The sequence below is a fragment of the Schistocerca nitens genome, chromosome 1 (genome assembly GCF_023898315.1).
Source record: "Schistocerca nitens isolate TAMUIC-IGC-003100 chromosome 1, iqSchNite1.1, whole genome shotgun sequence".
NCBI lineage: Eukaryota > Metazoa > Arthropoda > Insecta > Orthoptera > Acrididae > Schistocerca > Schistocerca nitens.
Genome location: NC_064614.1, coordinates 197,532,475 through 197,550,937, shown reverse-complemented (window position 1 = coordinate 197,550,937; position 18,463 = coordinate 197,532,475). Strand labels below are relative to the sequence as shown.

Sequence of the window (18,463 nt, the reverse complement as noted above, 5' to 3'; positions counted from 1 at the left end):
GCGTCACGACTTCAGCTTTTAATGCTATGGTGTAAACAGTGAAATTACACAACGACTGTAAATCTATTGTGAGAACAATGTGTTCAAAGTGTAATGCGGGATTGTGTTTTGACTGTTTTATTCCATTTCGTTACCCAAGTCACGCCATTGCAATCTGGATGTTTCCACCTGCAGTTTCCATGGCACAACTCGAATGGTATCACATTCGTTAAATGTGAAAATCCGGCTGTATAGGTCGTTCTGTTCCAGATTGCAACTACCATCCCGGTGTTCAACCGTTTGTGCGCACTGCGGCGTTTCAGGTCGTGAACTTGTGAACTCGTTTGTGGCGCGATTCTTCCCGCTATAGCCGCTAGCCAGCCACTACGTACCCCCACCAAGCCACCATCGAGCTGTTTTTGTTTTCCTCCTTCCCCCCACTCTTCCGCCTTCCTGATACGACTCACGATGCTCAGATGCCTGACGGTTTCATAGGCCGACGGCTGTATGTGGTAGTCGCAGCTTTCTTGCAGCAAGGACGCACAACGTAAAAGCGCGCTAGTATCATTACGGAACCGGTGGTCGCAGGAAACGACACGATGTCTTTAGTTTCCTGTGCTGATGGGAGAAAGTGGCAGGTAAGCAAGGTGTTCGTTGCTTGTCGTTCTACTTAACATTTAGAACATTCACCCGGGAAATTTTTGGAGCTAATTACGGAAGATATTTCACTTCTGTATTTATTGTTCCTGATAAAATTAGGGTTAGGAGGCACACTATTACTTCTAAACTGAGATCCTTCTGAAACTCTACTAACATCATATTAGATTTAGGTTTACACAAATAAAATAACAATGAGACTAGAACGGCTATAAGACTATTAGTTGGCCAATCAATGGTAGAGAAAGAACTAAGACTGTAAGCAGTTTGAAGCGACTTTAGATTTACGCTGTGGAATATTAATATTTCTATAACAATGCCGAAGTAGCCGACACTTTACAGCGACTGTCTTCATGTCTTTGACGAACGGCCGCTAAAATGAATACAGAGCCTGTTCTAAGCTGTTCTTCATGTCTACCTAACAATTGGAAAAACGTTCTTTTACCCTGCTGAGAAAGAACTAAAACTTCACTCTTCACAGTTTTCATAAATTCCGTATAACTGCTGTGTTCCGAGAATAGAAATTGCTGGAGGAGTATCCCCCGGTATTTATGCCGGCTTTCGAAACTGGAGCCTCTATTCCTGTCCAAGCAGCTCTTCAGTCGCTAAGCAGCGGCCAGCTGATGCCACCAGGATACCGTACTGGAGGACGAACTCAGCTCTTCCATATTCCACTCACACAATGTTCGCTCAGCCATGGGGGCGGATGTCTCGACTTGAAATATTTGCGTAATAATTTCCGAGGAATGTGAAAAGCGCTATTCAATTTCGCGCTGGGGAAAAGCTATGTATATGAACAACATCCAAAAGACATTGTGTTGATTTTAATGACTTTATGCGACTGCGACACTGATGTAGCGCATTCACAACTTCCATTCTGTTTTATCGTAGTTACTGCATGAATATGTTTGGTTGAAATCGAGTGCAAAAGTAAAGTAGACAAACATACGAAACTTGCTGTTCAGTTTCCAGAGGAAAATAAAGGGTTGGCCTTAGCTGGAGCGGGGCCATGCCCATAGCCTCCGCGCAGGACTCTCCCGCATCCTCCCCCTCCTTCCCTCCCTCCCTCCTTCTCCTACCCCTCCCTCCTTCTACTACCCCTCCCTCCTTCTCCCCCAACCCCTCTACAACTCACGTTATACATCTTCGTCGCGTTCAAACGAATTCTAAGTTTCGTCACTGACATATTACCAATATATCAAGACTGTCACTACTGCAGACTTCCGTTGTGATAAGAAAATAATTAATCGGAGAAGGAATCTCAATGGGTACGGTAATTACTAAAATGTTGATAATAAAAACTAACTTAGCTACGGGAATCCTTCCTTTTTAATGAAATTCTAAATGAAATGAGGTTCACAAGTCTGGTACAGGAAGTAGTTAAATGTTTTCATCACTTGACTGTTCTCTATATTTACAAGAAATTAAACAAGTTGTAGGTTATAAACATTAAGGGTTTTCTGCTGTACACACTTAATGCAAAACATCTTTTCCTTACTTTTTGACGAGCATACTCATCAGTAATATATTCAGAATTCAATATTGAAGCCATGTCGTGTTCCACTGTCAGCATGGCAAGAGAAGACGGACGTTCTTGCGAGTTGCTGCCTCTGAAATAGTTCTTGATAAGATTGAAACGTGAAAAGCTCCTTTCAGCAGAGGCGATAGTCACTGGCATGATTAGCAAATTCTGTAGGCAATATAAATGTTGGCAAATGGCTTTTCAGTGTCATTCAAGTATTTCAATATCAACATAGCTTTCACATCCTCGGGCACTATTTCAGTGAACACTTCAATATCTGCCAAAAGGTCTGATACAACAATGTCTTTCTGACGTTCACCATTTGTTTTACACTTAGTTCCTTCTCAAGATTTTTACCTAGCACTTCCAGTTCTTAGTCCTGTATTATTTTAAACTTTCTGGAGAAAACAAGAAGCTGAACATTTCGGAATACAAATCCTGTTGGCCAACCTTTCTTTCAAGATTTTTCACACTGTGTCAACGGCAGGGTAGAAAAAATGGATTTTGTGTTTCTCCTCTGAAGGCTGATCTGTGAAAACCGTGTCGCCACTTTCTGCTTCGCCTTCTTTCCAGTTCTCTTTTTTTCAAATTTTAGCTCAATCTGTAAACTTTCAGCTATCTCTTTCGCTGTTGTCTGTGCATTAACAAAACCTTCTTCACCGAAATTCTCAATTAACTTCACTAGTCCTTAGATGGGTTTAGTTGCTACTTTCACATCTACGTTTTCTGATTCAGCTGCCTTACTTGCGTTGAACGCCTTTGAGGTGGTCATACCATATCACAACGCATATAATAAACTTGAACATTTCTAATTCATTCACAGCAAGCGAGTGTGCTTCGCTCTTCGTTTTCGATTCTATTATGCTGTTGTTCACATCAAGAAGGGTATCTCTGACTTCTCTTGCCTGGTACCTTACACTTTGGACACTCTACATCCTACTTTTCCATCGAGTATCTGAAAGCTTCTCCACTGTTAAAGTTGGTACTCTGTTCGATAAGATTTCCCATCTCTGAGTGGATGCACTGAAAACATATATATTCTTTGAATTATTTCAAAACATGTAAATGCTTTTGCTGTAGATTTTGCCGCATCTGATAACACAAGATTAAGACTATGGTTGGCACGTGGCCTATAAAATGCTCTTGGATTGCACTGCAGGATTCTGGCTTGAACACCACTCCGACAACATTTTATATTTGCGCCATTATCGTAATTTTGGCCTCTCTAATCATGAGTGGCTCAAATGGCTCTGAGCACTATGGGACTTAACTTCTGAAGTTATCAGTCCCCCTAGAACTTAGAACTACTTAAACCTAACTAACTTAAGGACATCACACACATCCATGCCCGAGGCAGGATTCGAACTTGCGACAGTAGCGGTCGCGCAGTTCCAGACTGTAGCGCCTAGAAACGCTCGGCCAACCCAGGTGGCCGTAACCATGAATATCGAGCCCTTGTTCATCTATTTTCGACGAAAGGGTTTGTCAAACTCTGTCAGGAATACAATCAAGTATGACAGAACAATGCTGTTCTTTTACTTTGTTGGCAAGCAAATTTATGAACTCATTTTGAATGTTTTTCCCAAGATAATGGCCATGAATTTCTTGAGTTTTTTCTGCAAAACAGAGTCAAATTCTGCCATCATTTCGATGAAATCAAGAATATCATCATTATTTTCTTGATAGAGCTTGTCACCGGTTCCCCTTAAGGTCATATTACGTTGAGATAGGTTACCTGATATTGAGTATAATTCGTTTTAGAACCTGACACCAATGTTCCTTCTCTTTTTCCAGTAGTTCAAGGTCAGTTTGATCAATACCACTTTTTTGTTTCAAACGTCTCTCACATTCTATAAATTTTTTTTTTCTCTTGAAGCCGGTTTCCTCAATGAACCCACCATTCACTTGACATCTTGTTTGAAGGAGTTCCAAAAGTTTACAACAAAAACAAAAAACTTTGTCGGTAGATTTCGAATACACAAGCCATTTACGATCCCTTTTTTCTCCATTTAGTAAAGTTCTTTTGTAAAAGTGAGTTGAAAATGTTATTCTGTTTTCATTTAAGGGATACTCAAAATTTATAATTTTTGTTGGGCCTTTCCGGACAGTTTCATTTATCATAGAGGGTGTTAATGTATTAGGCCAGGTGCCTGTGTCCGAATTTGTGATTACTCCACAATCACTACTACTAGGCCTACCTGAATGTGGGATAGCAGGAGGTCCGCAATCCGATGCTTAATGTTCATTTGTATCTAAAGCATCACATGATGAGAGGCTATTGAAAACAAGATCGACATACTATTTGCCACGGAGACTCATTTACGTCCATCACAATCATTTAAACTTAGAAATATGATATGAGACCGAACTGACAGAACTAACCGACAGGGAGGCGGAACGGCCATCTTCATTCGCTCTCATATACGACACAACCCTGAAATTACGCCACAAATGACATCACTAGAAGCCACAATAGTTAAAATAGAAACAGCACAAGGAAAAATAACCCTGGTGGCTGCATACCTCAGCCCCAGAGCAACATTCGAAGAAAACGACTTACTTCAAATATTCGACAACAACAACAAAATTTTACTGGCCGGCGACTTAAACGCAAAAAACACCACCTGGAATGCCCGACGGAACAATGCACGAGGAAACACGCTATACAATCTACAAGGAAGACTGAACGCTGTAATTTCCGCTCCTCAAGACATCACCCACATTCCATTCAATCACCGCCACCAACCCGACGTCCTGGATATCTGCATAACCAAAAACCTCGATCCTGACTTACATCTCCGAACCTTTCAAGATCTCACCTCTGAACAATGCCATCGTCCGTAAAGCACACGTTAGTCTCACTGCCTGAATTTGCCGGACGAAGTAGTTTTTCGAAAGCGCCTTTTTGTGAGTTCAAAAACTGTTCATGTTGTAGCTTTTTCTTGATCTTTTGAGCACCTGAATATTATTTTCTACATCTGTCCCTTTCGCTAGACATTTCTCGGTTGGCACTTTGAATTTCACAGGACAGGCGAAAACACTATCTTCACCCAGAGTGCACACACAACACGTAAAACTGGGTGGCCTGGAAAAGTACCGTACTTTTGAACTGACGACAATGAACAAATCATTCTGTGGAAAACACCTGCTGACGGAAGAATGTAATGCTTGATTGTTAGCCACAACAACGAGTAGAAAGGGCGCGGAGAGGCGCTGAGAATCACTGAATCGCGTGCCTCTTAATTTACGCATAAGCAGTAGTCATGTGTTGGCAATAGATATTGCTATAGCGCATCAGTATCATAGCCGCTGGTTCCCTCGACTCCGATGCAGGCTTCATTTTCTGAGACGTACTCCAGTGGCCATAACCGTGTCACAGTGGGTATATAACTGAATTACATTACACTAAAAGTAGTTCAAAAACACATTATTGTTTTCAGTTTTTAATAACAAAATTGCGGGTGGCCATTTTCAAATTACCTTCTAATGTGTTGCGCGGGGCCCTTTGCGGTTGCAAGGTTTGCACATGCCTAAGGCTGGCCCTGGAGAAATGCAGTTAGTTATATTACTGGAGACGTGTCTGTGACAGGAAGATTAGTTCCTTCCTGTTAGTGTTTAGCAACTCATTCCGTCGTTACGTCATTAACGACGGAGCACTTGTTTATGCAGGATGAAGAAAAAAGCGGCCGTGGGCTTTGAGAGACTCCACTTGTGAGTCACCTGTGTTATGACAATAACAGTTTGTTCGCTAAAATTCGGTATTTGACAGGAAGTAAACCACAATTATAGTCATTATGTTAATCCCGTCATGAACAAACATGGACAAGAAGTCTCAAAACTTCAAGCGACAACAGGCACACTGTAATAAGTTTAAAATCAAAATCCGTAATAGTTGGCGACACTGTCGAAGTGTATTATAGGGGAGGGAGATCTATGGAGTAGGCATCGCATACTGTGCTTATCACCAACATGAAACTGAAATTTGAACTTGACTTTTGGTTGTATTCTGTTGTTTACATTATCAGCAAACGAACGAAACTGTAATATTACACGTGTTTGTTCTGTTTCTGCAAATTTATTTATTAGTATCAACAACAAAGAAATATTGCTGCTACGGATGCAAATGCGTGAAAGGAGGCAATGTAAAGAGGTATCGAGTTATATGTATTTACACTGAAGCGCTATGAAACTGGTACACCTACCTAATATCGTGTAGGGCACCTGCCAGCACGCAGAACCACCGCAACACGACGTGGCATGGACTCAACTAATGTCTGAAGTAGCGCTCGAGGGAACTGACACCATGAATCCCGCGGGGCCGTCCATAAATCTGTAAGGCTACAAGAGAGTTGAGATCTCTTCTGAACAGCACGCTGCAAGGCATCACAGATATGCTCAATAACGTTCATGTTTGGAGAGTTTGGTGGCCAGTGGAAGTGTTTAAACTCATAAGTGTGTTCCTAGAGCCACACTGTAGCAATTCTGGATGTGTGATGTGCTGCCCTGCTGGATTGTCCATGTCCGTCGGAAATCACAATGGACAGGAATGGATGCAGTTGATGGGACAGGATGCTTACGTACGTGTCACCTGTCAGAGTCGTGTCAGGGGTCCCGTATCACTCCAACTGCACACGCCCCACAGCAATATAGTGTCTCCACCAGTTTCAACAGTTTCCTGCTGACATACAGGATCTATGGTTTCATGAGGTTGTCTCCATACCCGTACACGTCCGTCTGTTCGATACAATTTGAAGAGATACTCGTTCGACTAGGCAACATGTTTCCAGTCGTCAATAGTCCAATGTCGGTGTTGACGGGCCCAGGCGAGGCGTAAAGCTTTGTCGTGCAGTCATCAAAGATAAACGGCTCCGAAAGCCCATATCGATGACTGGTTCGCACGCCAACTGTTGATGGCCCCGCATTGAAATCTGCGGCAATTTGCTGAAGGGTCACACTTTTGTCACGTTGAACGATTCTCTTTAGTCGTCCTTGTTTCCGATCTTGCAGGATCTTTTTCCGGCCGCAGCGATGTCGGAGATTTGATGTTTTACCGGATTCGTGACATTCGCGGCACACTCATGAAATGGTCGTACAGGAAACTCCCCACTTCATCGCTACCTCAGATGCTGTTTCCCATCGCTCGTGCGCCGACCGTACCACGACGTTCAAACTCACTCAAATGTTAACATGACATCGTAGCAGCAGCAATCAGTCTAACAACTGCGCCAGGCACTTGTCTTATATCGGAGTTGCCGACCGTAGTGCTGTATTCTGCCTATTTACGTTTCTCTGTATTTGAATATGCTTGCCTATACCAGTTTCTTTGGCGCTTCAGTGTATTTGTCGAAAACAGGGCGAGATCTCAATTTTTTTTTTATCACCATCTGTGAATCTGAAGAGGTAGGTCATGAAAGTACCTACGAAGGGAGTTAGAAATGGTTGTACCCGATCCCCATTGTTTTTCAGTCTGTACATTTAGCAAACAATTAAGGGAGCAACAAGTTTGGAAAGAAAATTAAAATGCAGGGAGAAGAAATAAAAACTTTGAGGTTTGCCGATGGCATTTTAATTCTGTCGGACGGCAAAGGACTTAGAAAGGCAATTGAATGGAATAGATAGTGCGTTACACTGAAGTTCTAAGATGAACGTCAACAAAATCAAAACAAGGATAACAATGTAGTCAACGTCAAATTAAAGTAGGCGATTCTGGGGAATTAGATTGGGAAATGACACTTAAAGTAATATCTGTAGACGAGTTTTTTTATGTGACCAGCAAAATAACTGACAGTGGTCAGATCAGAGGATATAAAATACACACTGGCAATTGCAAGAAAAAACGTTTCTGAAAAAGGAAAATTTAACAGCGAATACAAAGCTGTGTGTTACCAATTTTTTTTCTTTTTTCTCAAGGTATTTGTATTTTGAAAAGTGAAACGTGAACGATCCAAGTTCATGTTAGAAGCAAACGGTATGGGGTGACCAGATTTCCAAAGCCAAAATATGGGAGTCAGGTTGGATTTTAAATGAATCCACATTTTGTGGAAACTTTTGTTAATACTATAGTTATGTGGTAGATTCGTGTTAAACTACTTGGTTTATGCCACAACTGCAGAGATCATCGTACGATTTTCTTAAAATTCACTCTAACAGAATTTCAAAATACCTTGCATTACTAATCGAGAAGATATCGTATTGCTTTTTGTTGTCACATGTAAACACAAAATATAAATTTAATGTCACGAAGTCTTTAACTAGGGTAGAAAATGATTACTATTTACATAGGTTACTTATTTTTCAATCTCAATTGGGCTGGAAGTTTCGCTGTGAGTAGGTTCTGAAAATGATTTTCCATATATATTTCACAGAAGACAGTCATTCTGGAGTTCAGGAGTCTGTTTTCAATCGGAATTTTATAAAAATCAACATATGAAGTATCCTGCAAATGAATTTCAGTTATAACTATTTCCTTAGCGGCTTCGACATAAACCTCTGCCGGCCGGAGTGGCCGAGCGGTTCTTGTTTCAATCGGAATTTTATAAAAATCAACATATGAAGTATCCTGCAAATGAATTTCAGTTATAACTATTTCATTAGCGGCTTCGACATAAACCTCTGCCGACCGGAGTGGCCGAGCGGTTCTAGGCGCTACAGTCTGGAACCACGCGACCGCCACGGTCGCAGGTTAGAATCCTGGCTCGGGCATGGATGTGTGTGATGTCCTTAGGTTAGTTAGGTTTAAGTAGTTCTAAGTTCTAGGGGACTGATGACCTCAGCAGTAAGTCCCATAGTGCTCAGAGCTATTTTGAACTAAACCTATTCTTTCCATGGATTTATAAATCATTCGTAATCGAGAACACTGCAGTAGCATTAGTGCAAGGTAGAGCTAGCACAAACGCAGTTATGAGCTGCAAATTCTTGCAGCAGTTATCCTGAGATGTAAGGAAGTTTGACAATGGTTTAATCAAAGAGTGTATTTTCTTTATCCTTTCGGTATGATCAAGTTTACTCTTCATTTCGTTATGCGACACGTTATTTAATAACGCGGTATTTAAAAATAACGGGACGGTTATTGACAAACGGGACAATACGTACTTCGTAGGGTAAACAGGACACTTAACGCTAAATAAGGGACGATCACGTAAAATACGGGAAGCGTCACCCTAGAAAAGAAGCTTTTGAAATGTGGTGCTACAGAAGAATTCTGAGTAACTAACTGAGGAGGTACAGAATCGAATCGGAAAAAAAGAAATTTACTGTACAGCTTGGCTAAAAATAAGGGGTTGGTTGAGTAGACACGTGGGTGAGATATTTGGCGCGGTCATTGTCAATGGACCACCCTGTATTTATGAACTTTAATTTGTGAGGCCAATCTGCAGTTATTGATGTAACCACCACATTTTCTGTTTCCTCCTTCTGACAACAAATAACGAAAAAATCGCTTTTGATATGCTCAGTTCTGTCATTGTACTTCTCAATTCTCGACACGTGTACTTCATTTAAGTCGGTGCAAAACCGACCGTGCTAAAAAGTAAACTGTTAACATATTGCGTAGCTAGCGTTCTCGCAAACCTGTGTCATTTATCTCATGAAACATTGCTTTATTTAACGTATGATGTGGCTAGGTGTCTGCGGTAAAAAAACGCTGCGGTAATTTCCGTAAAATTGTTGTGTTAAAAAACGCCCGTTTGGCCTCAGCCGAAGTATCAGTTTTAACACTATTGTAGAAAATAGTTGACAATGGTCTTGGTGGATTCCAAACGTTTCCACATGCAACTTACTGCTGCGAAACAGTGTTGCCAATTTAGCGACTTTGTCGCTAGAAATGGCGACTTTTGCCTTCGTCTTAGCGACAAAAAAAACTTTTTAGCGACAAAAATTATTTAGCGATCTATCTGGCGACTTTTGGAGTACTGACGACTTTTGAAGTACAAATCAAAACTATTTTGGGCCAGTATTTTCATTAACAAAACTAAGATTTTAACTATAGAATGGGTACTACACTGACTTTGTTCTAGATTTACTAACTTTAAATTAAGTTCTTAGATCATGTAGCATTGTTCAGCATTTAGTAAATCTGAATATGGGAATTGCTACAGAGTAAGAGAACCTTGACTATAGAACAATTCATTATTCATTACCCACTAGCCTGTTATCGTCGATAGCGTACCGATCTATAATTCTTCAACTTTTGAACTCCCTTTATTTTTCGAATTGACAAAATACATACGTAATATTAAGTATAATAAAATAAATTTCTGTCCAGCAACCTCTAATTTTTCGAAATGTTAACTCGCAGTCAAATTATTACCACATGCACAGTGCTAACGCAAGAACAATTCGGTGGGGGTATCTCAGACATTATTACGTTTCAAACAATGAACAATAGGACTGATATCGAGTCACCGAGTGAGTAAATTGTTTCATGACCTCTAGTTTGCCTGAGTTTTAATGTATTTTCAGTGATTATAAATTGGTGAAACTTATGTTGTGGCGGCTTACATAATGGATTTACAGCAGAAGAAGCAGTACGCTCAAAAATATCGATGCGTGGGAAGCAGAACCTGAATTCAATGGGTGCCTTATCCAAGGCAAGGTGTCAAGTATGTCCAACAGAGTTTTATGCTAAATTGTGTGATATTAGAAAGCATTCGAAAACTATTAAGCATAAACAAAAAATTAATTAAAAAAAACACAAACCACCTTACCTGTGAAAATTGTTCCGAAAACTACAGTCAGAATAGCAAGCAGAGCGGAAGGCACCCTTTCTTTATTTATTGCTGAACATTGTTCTATTTTAGCTGTAAATCATTTAGGAATACTGTGCAAGAAGGTGTTTTCCGGTGATGAGGGCGCTAAAAACATGCAATTACATCGTACAAAGTGCACTAACATTATAACTGAAGTTTTGGCTCCATATTTTTACACAGTCATTGGTTGAAGATATGGTTAACCAAAAATACAGTGTACTAATAGATGAATCCACAGATGTATCAATATCTAAAATGCTAGCTATCGTTATACAGTACTATAGTGTAAACAACCAAACCATTAGATCAGCATTTCTCAAACTCGCTGTAGTAGAAACTGCAGATGTAAGAAATCTGGCTGCTGTTCTTGTGAATCCTTTGAAAGATCTCAAACTTCCAATCGCTAATATGGTAGGAATTGGCATAGATAATGCTTCTGCAATGGTTGGAATAAACAATGGGCTTTTCGAACAACTCAAGAGAGAATATGGTTTGAAGCATTTGGTATTGATCCGTTGCATTTGTCACTCTCTTCAGCTTGCAGTTTCGGACGCCTCAGTGAATACCATACCTAGAATGTATGTACGGAAATCCGAACCTTGGCTTTATGTTTGAACAGAAATTGTCTGAGTCAAGTTTGTCTGAAGAAGATAAAGTTTATTTGAAGAAGAGATGCATTCAGTTTAGTCTGAACTCATAAAGGAAATTCAACAAAGACTGCCAAGTAACGTTACGATCCCGTAAAAAGTGTCAATGCTGAATGTTGAAGAAACACTAAAAGTGAATAAACATAATGCTGTAGCGGATGTAGCCAAAAAATTGGGTTTTAGTTGCGATTTCATAGACGGTATGCTGCAAGAATGGCATAATATCAACTTCATAAGGTGGAATAACACTACTAACACTGTTCGATTTTGGAGTGAGGTTTTGCAGTATAAAAATGGCGCAGGGGAGAATCCTTTTTCTTTGATTTCACAGTTAGCAATGACTGTTCTATGCCTACCGCATTCAAATGCAGAAGTGGAAAGAATATTCAGTTCTATGAACATTATAAAAACTAAACAACGTAACAGATTATAGTTAAAGGAAATTAATGCTTTGATCATATTGAGAGACCCGCTGAAGAAAGAAAATAAAGGTTGTGCATCTTTTGACATACCGTCAGACGTATTGGAGCTTATTGGGACGAACAAAAGTTACTCTTTTTGCGACAAAACTAGTCGAACTGCAACATCATCTTTTGAGCGACGTTCAACCCTCTACATCAACTACAGTTCTGTCAGAGCAGGAAACAGAAGAGTTATTCGATCTTCTGAGTGACGACGATGAATACCTCACATACCGGTATTTATATATTTTGAAACCTAATTGGAGTTCTTGCTTTCTTTTATTACAAATATAGTTGTATATTTCTAGTATATTAGACTACTGTGATTGAAACAACAATTTATGTGTTGCGTCAATTATGATAACATGTTTAATTAAACGTTAGCGTATTTTATATGCATGTTGTTGCAAGCGATGTGTCATTTAATTAAGACAATATAGCAATTACGTATGAGACAGTTTTTATTAATATTTTATTAGCCCCCCCCCCCGCCCCCCCCCCCCAACCACTGGCTTATTGCACCATTCACAGCACGAAAGTTTCAGTACACCCCTAGTAAAATCAGTTTTAGCGACTTTCTAGAGACTTTTGATATTGAATCTAGCGACTCGGTTTTTTTAGAGTTGGCAACACTGCTGCGAAAGAACAAGTGTTTTTCTCTTTTTTAGGGCTTTTCTAGGGGGGGGGGTGGGGGAGGGTCGGTCAGCAGTGCGGCCAATAATGAAGTTAAGGGTAAGTCACCTGGCACTTGAGTTAGATTATTTGGAAAAAAACGTGTCCGGAAAGGATTTTCAAGAAAGACAGATATTTTCATTGTAGACTGTAGTACCGATCCGGTTTGGCATTTGCGCCATTGTTTATTCACGCACCCGACTTCCGGTCCATTTATTGCCTCAGTGCCGCTCTACCAGTGTTGGTATCCACTGAAAGATGTCGGAAGTCGTAATAAAATGAATAGGACTGCTCAACCCTTGAGTATTGCGCGGTTGACGTACGTCACCCAGCGATTTTCTTATTGTTGTGTTGTCGCCCGTACGGATTGTCCACAGACGTGAATTTGTATAGCCTCGAGTTACACTTTAAAGGGTAGTGTTTCACCGTTGTTGTTTGAATTCGGCTATTGTCAGTGAGTATATAAATGACTTGTCACTTGACAGTTGTCATTCACGCGACAACTGGTGTTATTTCCGTTCCAATTTTGATAGGTAAATTGTTTATTTTCCACTGTTTACTGTCTATATTATTGGGTTTATGCTAAACTTTGTATAATGTGCTTGAAACCTGTGTTGGTTTGCAGTCCCATGTACCATACGAACGAAGCAAGAGCCCACATGATGTAGTAATAAGAATGGTGGAGCCAATTGCGGCGCTAACAGAAGTTTAACCGCCGATATCTGCGTTACGACTTTTTTTTTTTTCTAAATGCCTCAAAGATAAGGAGCCTGGTTATGTGAGAACACTTCTTCGAAATAAACGCGAAGTACCGTTAGTTTCTTCCAAAGGAACAAAGGTCAGACAAATCTTCAGTTTTACGCTTTTCTAAGGAAACGACCCTTGTATCGCATCGGCCCAAAAAATAATAAAGCTATCCTTGTAATTTCTACAATGCACCATGACGATGTTATCGATAGCAGTACAGGGAATGCGAAACTAAGATCATAACAGCTTACAACATGCCAGTTGGCGTAGCCTTGGTTGACCAGTTGTCTCAAAAAATAATGTGGCTCCAAATACAAGGCACTGGCCTATCATAGTGATTTACAATTATTATACTTAGTGTATTTTGCCTTTATAAATTTAATAAAAAGGAAAATAAAGCACTGAACAGAATTACTTTCCTAACCAAACTTTTATGGGAACTTATGAGGCCGAAATAGAAAGGAGACGTCAAGCACTACAGGTTCCTAAGGAGATCAGGAGGCGTGTTTACTTTCACTGTTTGGACTGGAAGAGATTGTATGCAGGCCACAAGAGGAAACAAATCGAAAATGAAGATGTTATGAGTGTGGTAGATCACGGAGAAATCAACCAGGAAGTGGAGTGTTAGATGTTATAAGTGGACCTGCGCTGTTCATTCGAAGGAAAAGATGGCTCTACATCTACATGACTACTCTGCAATTCACATTTAAGTGCTTGGCAGAGGGTTCATCGAACCACAATCATACTATCTCTCTACCATTCCACTCCCGAACAGCGCGCGGGAAAAACGAACACCTAAACCTTTCTGTTCGAGCTCTGATTTCTCTTATTTTATTTTGATGATCATTCCTACCTATGTAGGTTGGGCTCAACAAAATATTTTCGCATTCGGAAGAGAAAGTTGGTGACTGAAATTTCGTAAATAGATCTCGCCGCGACGAAAAACGTCTTTGCTTTAATGACTTTCATCCCAACTCGCCTATCGTATCTGCCACACTCTCTCCCCTATTACGTGATAATACAAAACGAGCTGCCCTTTTTGGCACCCTCTCGATGCCCTCCGTCAATCCCACCTGGTAAGGATCCCACACCGCGCAGCAATATTCTAACAGAGGACGAACGAGTGTAGTGTAAGCTGTCTCTTTAGTGGACTTGCATCTTCTAAGTGTCCTGCCAATGAAACGCAACCTTTGGCTCGCCTTCCCCACATTATTATCTATGTGATCTTTCCAACTGAAGTTGATCGTGAATTTAACACCCAGATACTCAGTTGAATTGACAGCCTTGAGAATTGTACTATTTATCGAGTAATCGAATTCCAACGGATTTCTTTTGGAACTCATGTGGATCACTTCACACTTTTCGTTATTTAGCGTCAACTGCCACCTGCCACACCATACAGCAATCTTTTCTAAATCGCTTTGCAACTGATACTGGTCTTCGGATGACCTTACTAGATGGTAAATTACAGCATCATCTGCGAACAACCTAAGAGAACTGCTCAGATTGTCACCCAGGTCATTTATATAGATCAGGAACAGCAGAGGTCCCAGGACGCTTCCCTGGGGAACACCTGATATCACTTCAATTTTACTCGATGATTTGCCGTCTATTACTACGAACTGCGACCTTCCTGACAGGAAATCACGAATCCAGTCGCACAACTGAGACGATACCCCAATAGGCCCGCAGCTTGATTAGAAGTCGCTTGTGAGGAACGGTGTCAAAAGCTTTCCGGAAGTCTAGAAATCAACTTGAGATCCCCTGTCGATAGCAGCCATTACTTCGTGCGAATAAAGAACTAGCTGCGTTGCACAAGAACGATGTTTTCTGAAACCATGCTGATTACGTATCAATAGATCGTTCCCTTCGAGGTGATTCATAATGTTTGAATACAGTAGTTGCTCCAAAACCCTACTGCAAACCGACGTCAATGATATAGGTCTGTAGTTCGATGGATTACTCCTACTACCCTTCTTAAACACTGGTGCGACCTGCGCAATTTTCCAATCTGTAGGTACAGATCCATCGGTGAGCGAGCGGTTGTATATGATTGCTAAGTAGGGAGCTGTTGTATCAGCGTAATCTGAAAGGAACCTAATCGGTATACAATCTGGACCTGAAGACTTGCCCGTATCAAGAGATTTGAGTTGTTTCGCAACCCCTAAGGTATCTACTTCTAAGAAACTCATGCTAGCAGCTGTTCGTGTTTCAAATTCTGGAATATTCCATTCGGCTTCCCTGGTGAAGGAATTTCGGAAAACTGCGTTCAATAACTCCGCTTTAGCGGCACAGTCGTCGGTAACAGTACCATCGGCACTGCGCAGCGAAGGTATTGACTGCGTCTTGCCGCTTGTGTACTTTACATACGACCAGAATTTCTTCGGATTTTCTACCAAATTTCGAGACAATGTTTCGTTGTGGAAAATATGGGACTAAACAAAATGGCTCTGAGCACTATGGGACTCAACTGCTGTGGCCATCAGTCCCCTAGAACTTAGAACTACTTAAACCTAACTAACCTAAGGACATCACACACATTCATGCCCGAGGCAGGATTCGAACCTGCGACCGTAGCAGGAAGTAAGTTTGTGTCAAATGTTTGGACAGAGCCGACTGAAATAATGCATGTCAGAAAGTAATTTTGGAAATACTGGTTTAATTGTCGTGTTAATGAGGCTCATGTGCAGATACTGCAGTGTATGGTTCACAATCTACACTTATTATTTATTTTTATCTCATTATAAGTTAACTTTTGTTTGTTCTCATTAAAATAGGTTATGGGCGGATATAAATATAGCGCACTGAGCTGTGGAGTTCAGACATTAACTGAATCTTGTATCATTATGCAAGTATATATCCCATGAATCTGTTAAAATAACTTTGAAAGCAACGCGACCAATAACGTAGCAAAAATTCTTGCGACTGCTTTACTGTTAGAATTATAACTATTAACGCAGACAAAGGGAAATGTGTTTACAGTATGAAAATTCCCTTTCGCGAGTCTTGGCGTAGCCAGCATGCGTGAAATTAAAACTAGAACGTATTAGTTCAGAATATTTTTCGATCACATCAAATTCACTTTGCGGAAGACTAGGACGTATATGTTATATAAAAGGCCGAAGTCTGGGGAGAGGGAAGGGGTGGCGCAATACACTCAAGTATTACGCGGAAATGCGGAAAATTTGCGCAAATTGGGTTTATCGGCTTACGCAGTTAGTTTTCTGTGAATGGAGTGAGCATCCCGTTGCGCAGAACAGAATTTTTGTTACCAGGACTCTAAAAGTCACGTGACTATGTTGCAAAATTTTCTCACTAGTGCTCTGCAGCTTTTGAATGTCATGACATCGCTAGTAGAGACATAACAGTTAAAAATTATTTTTTTTTGTTACAGGAAAAAAATGGGATGGCCACTTACGTTTTGAGCTTTTATACTGCATTTGATAGTATTCCTGAGTTCCTGTTTTGTAGATTACGATCCAGATTCATTGCGAAATACACTGCCAGACAAAAAAATTGAAGCACTCATAAGACACGGTCGAATTTCAATCAACTTCGTACACTTACACACCATGGCGGATATTCATATGGTTTAGAGTTGCCGTTCTCTGTGGAAGGTAGAATGGGCACCAGAGGGCATTAGTGTTATTCCCGTGAGACGACAAAAGTCGAGGAATAGCGATAATGCACATATATAGATGGCGGCAGTATCGCTGACACAAGGTATAAAAGGGCACTGCATTGGCGGATCTGTCGTTTATGCTCAGGGGATTCATATGTAAAGGTTTCCAACGTGATTATGACCGCACGACGGGAATTAATATACTTCGAACGCGGAGTGGTAATTGGAGCTAGACAAGCATGGGACATTTCATTTCGGAAATCGTTAGAGACTTAACAGTTCCGAGGTCCATATTGTCAAGAGTGTGCTGAGAATACAAATTTCAGGCATTCCCTCTCACCGTGTACAACGCAGTAGCCGATAGCCTTGACCTAACGAGCGAGAGCAGAGGCATTTGCGTAGAGTTATCCTTGCTAATAGACTAACTACACTGCATGAAATTACCGGAGAAATCAATTTGAGACGTACGACAAACATTTACGTTAGGACAGTGCGGCGAAATTTTGTGTTAATGGACCATGGCAGCAGACTACCGATACGAGTGTCTTTGCTAACACCACGACATCGCCTGTAGCGCCTCTCCTGAACTCGTCACTGGATCGGTAGGAAAGAGCTGACGTCGGGTTAGTGTGGCGCAGAATCCACGAAGCCTTGGACCTAAGCTGTCAACGGGCGGTGTGGCCGAGCGGTTCTAGGCGCTTCAGTTTGGAACCGCGCGACCGCTACAGTCGCAGGTTCGAATCCTGCCTCGGACATGGATGTGTGTGGATGTCCTTAGGTAGTTTGGTTTAAGTAGTTCTAGGGGACTGATGACCTCATATGTTAAGTCCCATAGGGCTCAGCTATTTTGAACCTAAGTTGTCAACAACACACTGAGCAAGCTGATGGTGGCTTCACAATGGCGTGCGCTGTTTTTACATGGACTGGGCTGGATCCTCTGTTCTAACAGAGCCTATCATTGACTGGAAATGGTTATTTTCGGCTATGTGGAGACCAACAATTCATGGACTTCATGTTCCCAAACAACGATGGAATTTTTTTGGATTACAATGCGCCATGTCAGAACATTCTGAACAATTCGACCGTTGGACACCCAGATCGCCTGACTTGAATCCCCTCTAATATTATTGCGACATAATCGACAGGTCAGTTAAAAAGTGCACAAAATCCTGCACCGGCAACACTTTCGCGATTATGGACGGCTAAAATAAAGGCAGTATGGCTCAAAATTTCTTCAGGGAACTTCCAACGACTTGTTAAAAGTCAATGCTGCGTGATTTGCTGTACGACGCCGGGCAAAAGGAGGTCCGACACGACATTAGGAGGCATCCCACGACTTTCGTTACCGCTGTTTATATGGGGCGCAAACAACGTCAGATGTACTGCAGCGATGAAGCTCACAGAGGCGC

At 41.1% G+C, this 18,463-nt stretch overlaps 1 protein-coding gene across 4 annotated transcripts in view; it reads left to right on the top strand.

Moving 5' to 3' along the window:
• Nucleotides 1-467: 467 nt before the first annotated feature.
• Nucleotides 468-18,463, top strand: part of LOC126245442 (UDP-glycosyltransferase UGT5-like) — a 259,125-nt gene continuing 241,129 nt past the window's right edge. For all 4 annotated transcript variants that reach the window (XM_049948318.1, XM_049948315.1, XM_049948316.1 and 1 more), the window contains exon 1: nucleotides 468-617. In XM_049948318.1, the coding sequence (XP_049804275.1) occupies nucleotides 579-617 (39 nt within the window). In that variant the 5' untranslated portion in view covers nucleotides 468-578. The remainder of the gene's footprint in view (nucleotides 618-18,463) is intronic.